Consider the following 12,699-nt stretch of genomic DNA (forward strand, 5'->3'; position numbering starts at 1 on the left):
ACTTCAGACTGCCACTGCCCACACAACTCTTGCTTTATACTGAAACTCGTATAAATGTTATTGTTGTCAACCTGTGCCTTCCCACTAATGTGCATGTGTCTTCCCAATTGGTATTCCATGTCTCCCTTGCCTTGGTTTCTGCTGTCCGGTAATGGCCTCCAAATTCTTTGAATCCATCTCGTTGTCTCTTTCCACAGTCTCCCCTCCGTGTTTAATTATCTTTCATCTCTCGTCAGTTTTCACATATGCACGTGACGATAAGCCACTTTCGTTGAGCTATCATTTGCGATGTCCAGGTCGCTTTTGAAAAAGAGCTTCATAGCTCAGTGGGCGTTATCTGGTAAAATAAAATAAAAAAATCTATATTTTTTAGTTGTTCTCCTGCCTATTCCCACCTCACTTATTTCGCTTTAGCAACAGCATCAATGACTCCTGCTCCATCCCCTTTTTGATTCATTCCTTAACTGCCTCTTTGACGTACATCTGACACGTTTCTTTCCGTAGATCTTTAGAAAACCTGTAGCCTTTTTTACACGTACATTCACCTGTTCATAACCACACATTGTCACCACAGGTGCCACCAGTTTGCTACAGTATTATGTTAGTTTGCCATGGCCACTGTCTTGCTTGTCCATTGGCTGAAACTGTCATTGACTGATGAGACTGCAGCAAATGTTTGTTCATCAACCAGCCCATTGGGATTCCATCACAGTACAAGGGCTGGTAATAATAAAAAGCCCTCTTTGACTGAATATACCATTCACATTATGACAACCTTTTTTTTTTCCCATGCCATACAAGACATTTCCATGATTGAACACACGCGGCCAATGTGCCAACTTATCTTGGTCAGGCATGCGCCACCACCCCCGTGATTGACTACAACATGCCAATACACCAACTTATCTTGGACCCGCGTAGAGCACATCCACATAATTGAATAGAATGACCTGTTGTGCCAACACTTATTAGACGGATGCGCGGCTCGTGCCCATGATTGAATAGGGCATTCCGTTATGCCAGCTTACATGAGACAGACGCGCAGACCGTGACTGTGGCTCAATAGAACATGCCAGCACACCAACTTTCTTTTTGGATGGCAGTATGGCACACCGCTGCTATTAAATGGAACATATCACAGTGCCAACTTATCTCCGACAAGCACACGGCGTTGCCTCGCGATTGAATAGAACATGCCATTATGCCAGCCAATCTTGGACTGGCACGCGGCTGTACACCGTGATTGAACAGAGCATGCCAAGTCGCCAGTTTATTTAGGAGAGGCACGGGGAGCACGGTGCTGTGATTGAATGAGATGGCAGTGGCCCTGGTTGCTGCCTAGAGAAAGCATCACATCACGTTCCCATCTCCTATGTAGTTGGTACCTTTAACCCTCGGGGGGGGGGGGGGGGGTCGAGCCAGGAATGTAAGAATTGGTGCGAGAAGGTCAGACGCAGGGACATAATCACGTCGTAATCCGTGTCCTAATGGTTGCCTTGCGGCGGTTTGACTGTATAGGGTACCTTGCTGACGCTCCAAACAAGACGCAGGGAGATACACAGACAGATAGCGTACCGTTGTATTCGCTCTGCTGTCGAGTAGATCCTGAGGGCAGCACAAGTTATAAATAGACACTGTGGACAATTGCATACTTAAGCGCACGTGCTAATGGTCTCAATGCATTGCACTGCACACTTGAATTTGCAATTAGCGTATTACACACGTCTGGCAATAATATGTCCAATGCAGTATTCCTCTTGAACCCATTCAAAATGAATAATGCATGATACTCCTCATGTACGTTTTGTTGGATGTGAGAGCAAGGATTTTTTTCCCCCCACTAACTTCTGAGAGATTATCTGATCTGTTAAGCAATTCAAAAAGTTCCTGGTCAGAAGATGCCGGGGGCAGCACACCATCGTGCTAAGTTACTGCATTCGTAAAAGGTTTCCAGAGTCACGTTTATTTTGTTTCACGAGGTGAAACTTCAAGGACCCAGGATAGCAACATTTGCAAGATTGACATGCGGCACTAATCTTCCAGCAGGGGGCGATACAAACTATGACTAATTCAACTTTAGTACTTTGTGGTGAATATTGGAATTCGACAAATTCGGACCCTGACACCAGCACACAATATCCCACTCTTGTGTATGTATGTATGTTGAACTTCTTTCGCACCGTACACAGCCAACCGTGTGACCTCGTGGTATGTTCAACTGCCTCTGTGAAGCAGACGGTGTGTAATATTGTAACAGTCAACTACACCCACAGTAATAACCAGGGTGGCCGCTCGATGTAAACTGTAAACCTGTTGCAACCAGTGGCGAGCGTGCCAGCGCTAAGCCCCTGTCACCACGATCAAGATAAAGGGGCAGCCCTGCAATTGCTCTCGCCACTGCTGACGGCAGGGCCTCCACTAAATTGAGCTTCAGAGAGTCCCTTCTATTTAGTATTTAGCCTCCTCGTCCACGCTGGCCAGACGTCTTTGGAAGGAGTGGGAGTATCCACGCTCTACCACGTCACTCCCGACCTGCTGATCGACTAGCTGCGGTGCGATGCCGAGCAGGCCGAGGCCCGCGGGGATTTAAGAATCTTGCAGCTTTTGTTTAACGACAGTGCCGGGAGATTGTATCGAACCGGCGACCTCGGCATTCGTGTGGGTGACAGGCAGGGGTTGTGGTGTTGGCAGTGGGTGGGGGGGGCTGGGTTGGGGGAAGCTGTTGGTTGAATCAAAACCGCTGCTCGCTCTCTCTCTCTCACGCAGGCGAGTTCGGGGAGGTGTGCAGCGGGCGTCTAAAGCTTCCGGGCAAGCGCGAGATGGCGGTCGCCATCAAGACGCTCAAGGCCGGCTACACGGAGAGGCAGCGGCGCGACTTTCTGAGCGAGGCGAGCATCATGGGCCAGTTCGACCACCCCAACGTGATCCACCTGGAGGGCGTGGTCACCAAGAGCCGCCCCGTCATGATCATCACCGAGTTCATGGAGAACGGATCCCTCGACTCCTTCCTGCGGGTGAGTGAGCGCCTGCCTGTCAGCGGTAGATTCGCAGCGGGCAGCGCGCCCCACGCCCTACGGACACGACGGCCCCGGGTTCGATTCCCGCTCACGGTTAACACCAGCGACGATTATATGAACTGGGCCTGGGCATCCCCTAGGTCGACTCAGCCTCAATTGAGTACCTGGTGTGGCGTGTAAACATCACTAATTATGAGTATAGTTATTATTATTAGTGGTGATATTCGAATTATGATGGGTTTTTTTCCAATAGATATGATGGTCATTTTGTAAATCTGGGTCCCCTTGTCTAGAGCTATTTGGGGCCCTACGCTTATCCAGAAGATTCTCATTTCCAATGCAGCGATTCCCCTTTTAGTCATCGTATTTGCCTCAGATTCAGAATTTCCCACCCACATCTCACCTGTTGCAAACTAAGAGTCAAGTGATTGATTGATTGAGTTCTGACAATAAAATAAATCTGTGGACGTGTAGATGTTTCTCTGATAAGCTACATTCCAACATCCCACCCTGACAATCAAAGTAGGATTTTGAGTCACAGGAATTCCCTGGTGGCCTGATGGCTTACTAGGGGCCTGAGTGACACATCGAGGAACACTAGCACACGATACACGTATGGCAGCTGTGCAGGAGTGCACAAGGCGACATTTAGTGAAACGGGACTTTTCCAATGACGTTGATCAGTATCTGCCCGTAACCATTTCTTCACGGAAATTGACCCAGAAACGAAAGGGCTGCATGTTCAGAGACCAAATGTCAGCAGTAGGAATGCAGTCGTTCTCAGTCTGAGAGCTCACTGCACATAACGAGGCAAAGATACCCCTTCAGCTTTCATAGATTGTTTGAATTAGTACAATCATTAAGGCCAGAAGTCTGCACGATGAGGTACCATTGCCAGCACCATGCTCACCCTCGTTTTCTTCCCAAATGCTGACATTTGCACATTGTACCAGGTACTCATTTGAGGCTGATTAAACCTAGGACAGCCCGAAACTGGTTCAGATAGAACAACACTGACATTAGCCCTGATGAAGATTCGAACGTCAGCAGATTTTCTCCGTACATTTTGCCGTTCGCTGGTAACTTGGTAATTGTCAACATTAGCAATTCCCGTCAGGGCCACGGTACGTGCTGCAGAAGGAGCTTTGGGTGCTGGCACTTATGAAATGCAAGCCAAATATACAAAGATCCCCCATATGGCCTAAACAAACTGTTGGGGCAAGTGCTGTTAGCGAGCAGCAGAAGACCACCATGGCACACGAGGGGGTGCGTGGCCAGCACCCCGCCTGGCCGCCTTTGTCTCCCTAGTGCTGATGTTTTTTACACACCATACTAGGTACTCATTTAAGGCTGAGTCAACCTAGCGGGGAGAGGGGAGGGGGTGGAACCAGTTCAAATAATCATCACTGGTGTTGGCCGTGAGCAGGAATCGAACTCTATTTTACTGGATTCCTAGCGCAGCACTCTAACCGCTACACTAGCACGTTCTCCAAGCACAGATACACAGGCTCAGATACAAAGACGTACCGACAACATGTGAGTGGGGAAAGGGTTGACGCATCATGGAGCCTGAGTTCACAATCAGTGGCTAAGCGAATTTGGGGAATGGATTTCCGAACGAGCGCTGGTTGGTTATCAAATCAAAAATGCATGGAATCAATCCCTTATTGTATGCCATTGAACGTCTCTAGAATCAACAGTCACAGAGTAGCTATTTAGTGATATTGTTATGCAGTACTTTGGCTGTTATTCTCACAATATATGTCATTCTTTGTTAGGCCTTGGCCCTCTTCATTATCAATCCACTCGACCAGTCGCTCAGTGTGCACATTGTGTCTGTTGACTTGCATATCTCTCTGCTTCTGCAGTTTGTGCCAATGTCAATGTAGACAACATTTTTTTTTTTACAAAATTCTTTATGAATGACCGGATGCCTTTGAGTTCCCTCCGTGAGTATGTTTTTTTTTACAGAAACAATAGTGTGTTCTTCTCATCTGTTCGAGTATTATAATAACAATTATAATAATACCGCTAGTATTCACCATGTCCTAGGTTCCAACCCAAGCTGATTATTTTAAAATGTTACTTCGAATTTTCCAAAGCATACCATCAGTCAACACCTCCCTCACTACAAAGACACTGTGCAACCAGGTCTGATTTAATCTGACAAAATAATGAAATGCAACGTTTTCTTTTACTTTACAGAAATATAATAACAAGTATTTATATGTATGTACGTTGAACTTCTTTCGCACCGTACCGAGCCAACCGTGCTAATCGGTGTTAACATATGACAATCATAACTTTTGCAGCAATGAGTTTTAATAACTATAAACTGTACACTTGTAACCTGTCCATTACACACACGGCATGGGGAGGTCCTCATCCGAATAGTGGATTGACAAAACGGCTGTAACGTGCACACGTGTATAAGATGTATGATGTTGTTAAATATGCGCAAGGGGTAAAGATGCAACTCTGCAATTTCCTGCTTATGCCACTGCTGGCGGAAGGGGCTCTCCACTGCGGAGAGCCCCTCTATTTAAATGTATGGCCGTACTCAAAAAACACGCAAGGCATGTTATAATGCATGCAGGCATCGCACCCAATACGTGATGTATGGGACATCTTTTGAATCGTGAAGACAAAAACATTCCAAGTCCTGCAAACGTTTTTAACCTCCGCCTCTCTGTACACATTCAAGCAGTGCAAACTGTCTACACGTAGGCATTTAAAAAAAAATTAAGATTGAACGTAGGCATTTCTTAATCACCATCAAGAATACGTAAATTTTCACGTATCGCAGATTTTTTTTTTTCTTCTTTACCCTGCACGCTCGCTCGACACAAAATGGCTTACGGCGTTGCAAATGTCTCTCTCCAGCAAAACGACGGGCAATTCACGGTGATCCAGCTCGTGGGAATGTTGCGGGGCATTGCGTCCGGCATGAAGTACCTCGCAGACATGAGCTACGTGCATCGAGATCTGGCAGCACGCAACATCCTTGTCAACAGCAACCTGGTGTGCAAGGTGTCTGACTTTGGCCTCTCGCGCTTTCTGGAGGACGACACCTCCGACCCAACCTACACCAGCGCCATGGTGAGGGCAAGCCTCGTTGGTCTATCACACTCATCAATTGCATTTGTACGATATAGTGTGTATGTGTGTAGTAGTAGTACAGGCAGGTATATAGTGGTGTAGGTGGCAAATATATACTCAATGTGGTCATTAACATGCACCTGCTTGCTTTCAACAAATACCAACCAATTGGCATATTCGGTAATCTAATGGCTTATATTTCCATACAACATCATATGGCCGCGAAATGTACTGAAACAGAAATATGTGTTAAAAATCAGTTAAGAGCCCTTTGTCACACCAGAGTCCCTATTATTTCATTGGAGACTTGGGTAAAAAAAAATACAGCTCTAAATGTAAATAAGTTACACGATTAATATTTTTTTTTTACAAAACCAATGGCCATCCGATTTCAAATGCTAAACAACAATAAAACCAATTAAATTCAAGGCTACATTTTTTTAATACAATCAACATAGCCGATATGTAGACTACTGCGATGTGTTATCCCACTTGCACAGTAGCCTCGAAGGCTGCATCCAGCTGTTACTTCTAGTGCCTTGAGGTTGTGTGGGTTAGCATTACATTAACGTAACATAACACGATCAATCTTGATAATTTTTTAAACAAAGTATTGGAGGTCCGCGACGTATGTTCGAGCATGCAATGAACACATCAACTCGCACGCAGAAAAGGCACCTCGGTTCACGCTCAAAATTAATATGAGATGGGGGGGGGGGGGAAATAAATAAATAAATGCGCTCCAGATGTGTGACATAAAACTTGCTTAAGTGAGATGCACTTAACTTCACTCACAGTTTTTATCATGAGCATTTATCCATCTCAATAAATGAAACGCGCTGGCACGTATCGTTATTCATCACAAGCCATCATAAGCCCCATTTACTCTCAGGATTGACTCGCCCTGTTTGTATAATGGGCGGTCAAAATCGTTGAGCTTGAAGATATTTTTTAAAGTGTTCAGACTGTCAATAGTGAACGTATTTTAAATTAAGACCACCCCCTATTAACGTGTCATCGTGCAATGTCACGTAATGCTACGACTCACGGGATCTCTGAAACTGAGCAGAGTTTAGCCCGGTTCATGATCGGTGACCACCATCATAGCTTGCCAGGTGCGCTTGGTTTGGTTCCATATTCCAAATAATATTAAAGGGAATGAGCCGAATATTCCAATGCATGACCCTTCTAAAAAAACGTATTCTTCATTTAGGAGAGGTACGTTATGTTGTTAATGTTAACGTATAAATGTTGTAAAAAAACATCACTTTGGCCTGTACGGGTTTTTTTTCTTGCATTATTTTACATATGTGACGAGCCTGTGTGTGATGCCTTGCTGTAAATGTGTGAGAATTATTAGTGCCTGAGGTGCTAAGACGTAAAATTCAGATTAACATTTTTATTGTTCGGTGAATTGAGTGCACATATAAACTATAATGATACATATTTCAAAGTTAACGAGCTTCCATTGTTTATATGGTTCTGTTATTTTATAGCGTACGTGTTATACAATAATTGACGTTTAAAAACTTTCACGAAGGCTCAAAAAAGAGGGTAGTTTTCACATATTTTTGTTATGTTTCACATAACAGCGAGCCAACTTTCACCGTTGTCCGCTGACTTGGCCATTCACTGTGCTGAAAATTGGCGGGCAAAAGCATTTGCTTCCAGATTTGAAGTTTTCGTGACTGCAAGGATCCATACTCTTTGGTTCTTTCGGTCAAGTCACGTAGGTGAAAATAAAAATAGGTGTAAAAAAAAGTAACAAAATTAAATCGCTTCCGAAACGTCGTGATTTAATTGAGTTATTTTCATTTTTATTTTTTTCTACCAAATTGGTGACGCGACCCAGCGGCGGTGCATTCGCCCGCTTTGTCGCAGAGGTTTTTTGCGGTTCGAATCCGAAAGGTTGCCCCGCCTATCACCGAGGGTCGAGTAGACCGCAAACACACGCGCCGTCTGCTTCACAGCGGACGTTAAAGATCCCGCGAGATCGTCAGTTGGCAAATTGTTCAGTCGGGATTTGCACGACGGCAAACTTCACCCGCTATTGGGAAACTACCACGGCACCTTGGTGGCCTTGAGCCTTCGTGTTGATAGACTTGTGCTATAAGAATGGCGTGAAAACCGGATGTACTATGGTATTTTATCATAAAGCCCACGAATCGGGTCGTGTGCGCAGAACCGTTCAGAAATTCAGTAGCACATGCATAATTGTTTTGTCATGCAACCTCCCTGTCTCCTCGGAAATGCTTGCAACAACTTCTGTACAAAATGTTGTTGGCAGAGTGACGGATTCGTGCGTCTTCGTTGCTGCACGCAGGGCGGGAAGATCCCGATCCGGTGGACGGCACCTGAAGCGATTCAATATCGCAAGTTCACGACGGCCAGTGATGTGTGGAGCTACGGCATTGTCATGTGGGAGGTGATGTCATACGGAGAGAGGCCCTACTGGGACATGAGCAACCAGGACGTGAGTGCATGCACCCATTTCAAATCCAACAAATGATTTGGTGATGCCGCTGCTGTTGCTGCATTGGCAGTGGTGCATGAGCACAAATAACAGCAAAAAATGCAATGCATTCGTCAATAGCCATGTGTGGCCTTAGAAAGAAAAAGTATATAATCGGTGACGTTTACAGGCAATGCCTCTTCTTCACAGCACAAAGAGAGGCCAGAGAGGTGGGCTACACTGCACATCCAAGCAGTGTAGTGTCAACGTAGCTACTTAGACACCAATAGTGGGGCATAGCCTGGCTTTTTGTTAGCTTTAAGGTCAGACTCCAACAGGGGAGAATGACTCAGTTCGGTGGTGATGGGGATTCAGATATTCCTCCGGCCACTCCTGAAGCCGCTGGCTCACCAACCTACATGTGTCCTATTAAAACTCTGCTTATCAACTCCTTGTCATATTAAAGGAGAATATTTATTTCGAAGTGTTTAGCACAGGACTTGAATTAGTTTAGACATCATGCTGTGTGCACCCTATCAGTGCGACAAATAAATCTAGCAGACTGTGATTTATTGGGTGCTATAATTAAAAAATGTTGGTTTGTGAAATGTCCTGGTTATAAGCATAGGATTTGCTGTACATCATCAAAATATACATCAATCAGTCACTGACTAAACTGCGAACATATAACTCTATATGCATAAGTTTGTAACTTGTGTATGTGTCTCTCTGTAGCTTCTACTGCTATGAAAATTACACATATGGATCAATGTGGTTTCTCTGAATCTGGACAGACAGGTGGGAATATATGGAATAATTCAATTGATTGGTCAACCATCATCCTTAGACTCCACTGGAATAAAAATAAGTGTTGTGAAAATATATGAGGTTAACCAACTTTCAGATTGCGCAGGAGCTTTTGTGTCCTTTAGCATTGCACTTCAACGATTTTATTATTTTCTATTTAGGATTTATAAAGTGCCTTTCACCAAGGCGCTCGACAATGCTTACCGATTTAAAGCTTTCGTGACTGCAGGGATTCATCGTCTTGGTTCTTTCGGTAAAGTCACGTAGAATGGAAATAATAAAATAATAATAATAAAAAACGCTGTCTTTCCGACAGACCTGTTCTTCACCTGAGGACGGCTGCTTGCGTTGTGGCCGAAACGTCGTGAGAATAATTTTATTATGTTTTATTTTTATTATTTTATTATTTCCCTTCTACGTGACTTTACCGAAAGAACCAAGAAGAAAAATGCTTACCGACTACGGTACAAAATGGCAAAAGAAGGAGTGCGAATGGGGTAGTGACGAGGGTGGAGGGAGCGTTGTGGAGGCTGTGGCTGGGGAGGGCTTATGGGGGATAGGTGGTGCTGGGTAGGGGTGGCGGAAGAGGTAGGGAAATTGCAAGATAAAAGAGAGAGGACATTAGGGGTAGTGCGAAAAAAAGAGGAAAGCGATTGGGAGAGTCGGATGTAGAGAGTGAGTTTGTTCCAGAGGTGGGACAAAGTCATTGTTATGCAAGTCCAAGTCGAGTCGCAAGTCATCAAATTCATGACTCGAGTCCACATCTCATAGGTGGGACAAAGTCATTGTTATGCAAGTCCAAGTCGAGTCGCAAGTCATCAAATTCATGACTCGAGTCCACATCTCATAGGTGGGACAAAGTCATTGTTATGCAAGTCCAAGTCGAGTCGCAAGTCATCAAATTCATGACTCGAGTCCACATCTCATAGGTGGGACAAAGTCATTGTTATGCAAGTCCAAGTCGAGTCGCAAGTCATCAAATTCATGACTCGAGTCCACATCTCATAGGTGGGACAAAGTCATTGTTATGCAAGTCCAAGTCGAGTCGCAAGTCATCAAATTCATGACTCGAGTCTGACTCGAGTCCAAGTCACATGACTCGAGTCCACATCTCATAGGTGGGACAAAGTCATTGTTATGCAAGTCCAAGTCGAGTCGCAAGTCATCAAATTCATGACTCGAGTCCACATCTCATAGGTGGGACAAAGTCATTGTTATGCAAGTCCAAGTCGAGTCGCAAGTCATCAAATTCATGACTCGAGTCTGACTCGAGTCCAAGTCACATGACTCGAGTCCACATCTCATAGGTGGGACAAAGTCATTGTTATGCAAGTCCAAGTCGAGTCGCAAGTCATCAAATTCATGACTCGAGTCTGACTCGAGTCCAAGTCACATGACTCGAGTCCACATCTCATAGGTGGGACAAAGTCATTGTTATGCAAGTCCAAGTCGAGTCGCAAGTCATCAAATTCATGACTCGAGTCTGACTCGAGTCCAAGTCACATGACTCGAGTCCACATCTCATAGGTGGGACAAAGTCATTGTTATGCAAGTCCAAGTCGAGTCGCAAGTCATCAAATTCATGACTCGAGTCTGACTCGAGTCCAAGTCACATGACTCGAGTCCACATCTCATAGGTGGGACAAAGTCATTGTTATGCAAGTCCAAGTCGAGTCGCAAGTCATCAAATTCATGACTCGAGTCTGACTCGAGTCCAAGTCACATGACTCGAGTCCACATCTCATAGGTGGGACAAAGTCATTGTTATGCAAGTCCAAGTCGAGTCGCAAGTCATCAAATTCATGACTCGAGTCTGACTCGAGTCCAAGTCACATGACTCGAGTCCACATCTCATAGGTGGGACAAAGTCATTGTTATGCAAGTCCAAGTCGAGTCGCAAGTCATCAAATTCATGACTCGAGTCCACATCTCATAGGTGGGACAAAGTCATTGTTATGCAAGTCCAAGTCGAGTCGCAAGTCATCAAATTCATGACTCGAGTCTGACTCGAGTCCAAGTCACATGACTCGAGTCCACATCTCATAGGTGGGACAAAGTCATTGTTATGCAAGTCCAAGTCGAGTCGCAAGTCATCAAATTCATGACTCGAGTCTGACTCGAGTCCAAGTCACATGACTCGAGTCCACATCTCATAGGTGGGACAAAGTCATTGTTATGCAAGTCCAAGTCGAGTCGCAAGTCATCAAATTCATGACTCGAGTCTGACTCGAGTCCAAGTCATATGACTCGAGTCCACATCTCATAGGTGGGACAAAGTCATTGTTATGCAAGTCCAAGTCGAGTCGCAAGTCATCAAATTCATGACTCGAGTCTGACTCGAGTCCAAGTCACATGACTCGAGTCCACATCTCATAGGTGGGACAAAGTCATTGTTATGCAAGTCCAAGTCGAGTCGCAAGTCATCAAATTCATGACTCGAGTCTGACTCGAGTCCAAGTCACATGACTCGAGTCCACATCTCATAGGTGGGACAAAGTCATTGTTATGCAAGTCCAAGTCGAGTCGCAAGTCATCAAATTCATGACTCGAGTCTAACTCGAGTCCAAGTCACATGACTCGAGTCCACATCTCATAGGTGGGACAAAGTCATTATTATGCAAGTCCAAGTCGAGTCGCAAGTCATCAAATTCATGACTCGAGTCTGACTCGAGTCCAAGTCACATGACTCGAGTCCACATCTCATAGGTGGGACAAAGTCATTGTTATGCAAGTCCAAGTCGAGTCGCAAGTCATCAAATTCATGACTCGAGTCTGACTCGAGTCCAAGTCACATGACTCGAGTCCACATCTCATAGGTGGGACAAAGTCATTGTTATGCAAGTCCAAGTCGAGTCGCAAGTCATCAAATTCATGACTCGAGTCTGACTCGAGTCCAAGTCACATGACTCGAGTCCACATCTCATAGGTGGGACAAAGTCATTGTTATGCAAGTCCAAGTCGAGTCGCAAGTCATCAAATTCATGACTCGAGTCTAACTCGAGTCCAAGTCACATGACTCGAGTCCACATCTCATAGGTGGGACAAAGTCATTATTATGCAAGTCCAAGTCGAGTCGCAAGTCATCAAATTCATGACTCGAGTCTGACTCGAGTCCAAGTCACATGACTCGAGTCCACATCTCATAGGTGGGACAAAGTCATTGTTATGCAAGTCCAAGTCGAGTCGCAAGTCATCAAATTCATGACTCGAGTCTGACTCGAGTCCAAGTCACATGACTCGAGTCCACATCTCATAGGTGGGACAAAGTCATTGTTATGCAAGTCCAAGTCGAGTCGCAAGTCATCAAATTCATGACTCGAGTCT

General features: G+C 45.0%; 1 protein-coding gene across 2 annotated transcripts in view; it reads left to right on the forward strand.

Annotated features, from left to right (window-relative positions):
* LOC144942737 (ephrin type-B receptor 1-B-like) overlaps nucleotides 1-12,699 on the forward strand; it is a 175,519-nt gene that overhangs the window by 145,705 nt on the left and 17,115 nt on the right. Inside the window, exons 11-13 of one of the 2 annotated variants that reach the window (XM_078869609.1) lie at nucleotides 2,767-3,014; nucleotides 5,901-6,116; nucleotides 8,404-8,589. In XM_078869609.1, coding sequence (XP_078725735.1) covers nucleotides 2,767-3,014; nucleotides 5,901-6,116; nucleotides 8,404-8,589 — 650 coding nt within the window. The remainder of the gene's footprint in view (nucleotides 1-2,766; nucleotides 3,015-5,900; nucleotides 6,117-8,403; nucleotides 8,590-12,699) is intronic. The other variant, XM_078869610.1, reaches the window with a different exon arrangement.

This window comes from Lampetra fluviatilis, chromosome 28 (assembly GCF_964198595.1).
Source record: "Lampetra fluviatilis chromosome 28, kcLamFluv1.1, whole genome shotgun sequence".
Taxonomy (NCBI): domain Eukaryota; kingdom Metazoa; phylum Chordata; class Hyperoartia; order Petromyzontiformes; family Petromyzontidae; genus Lampetra; species Lampetra fluviatilis.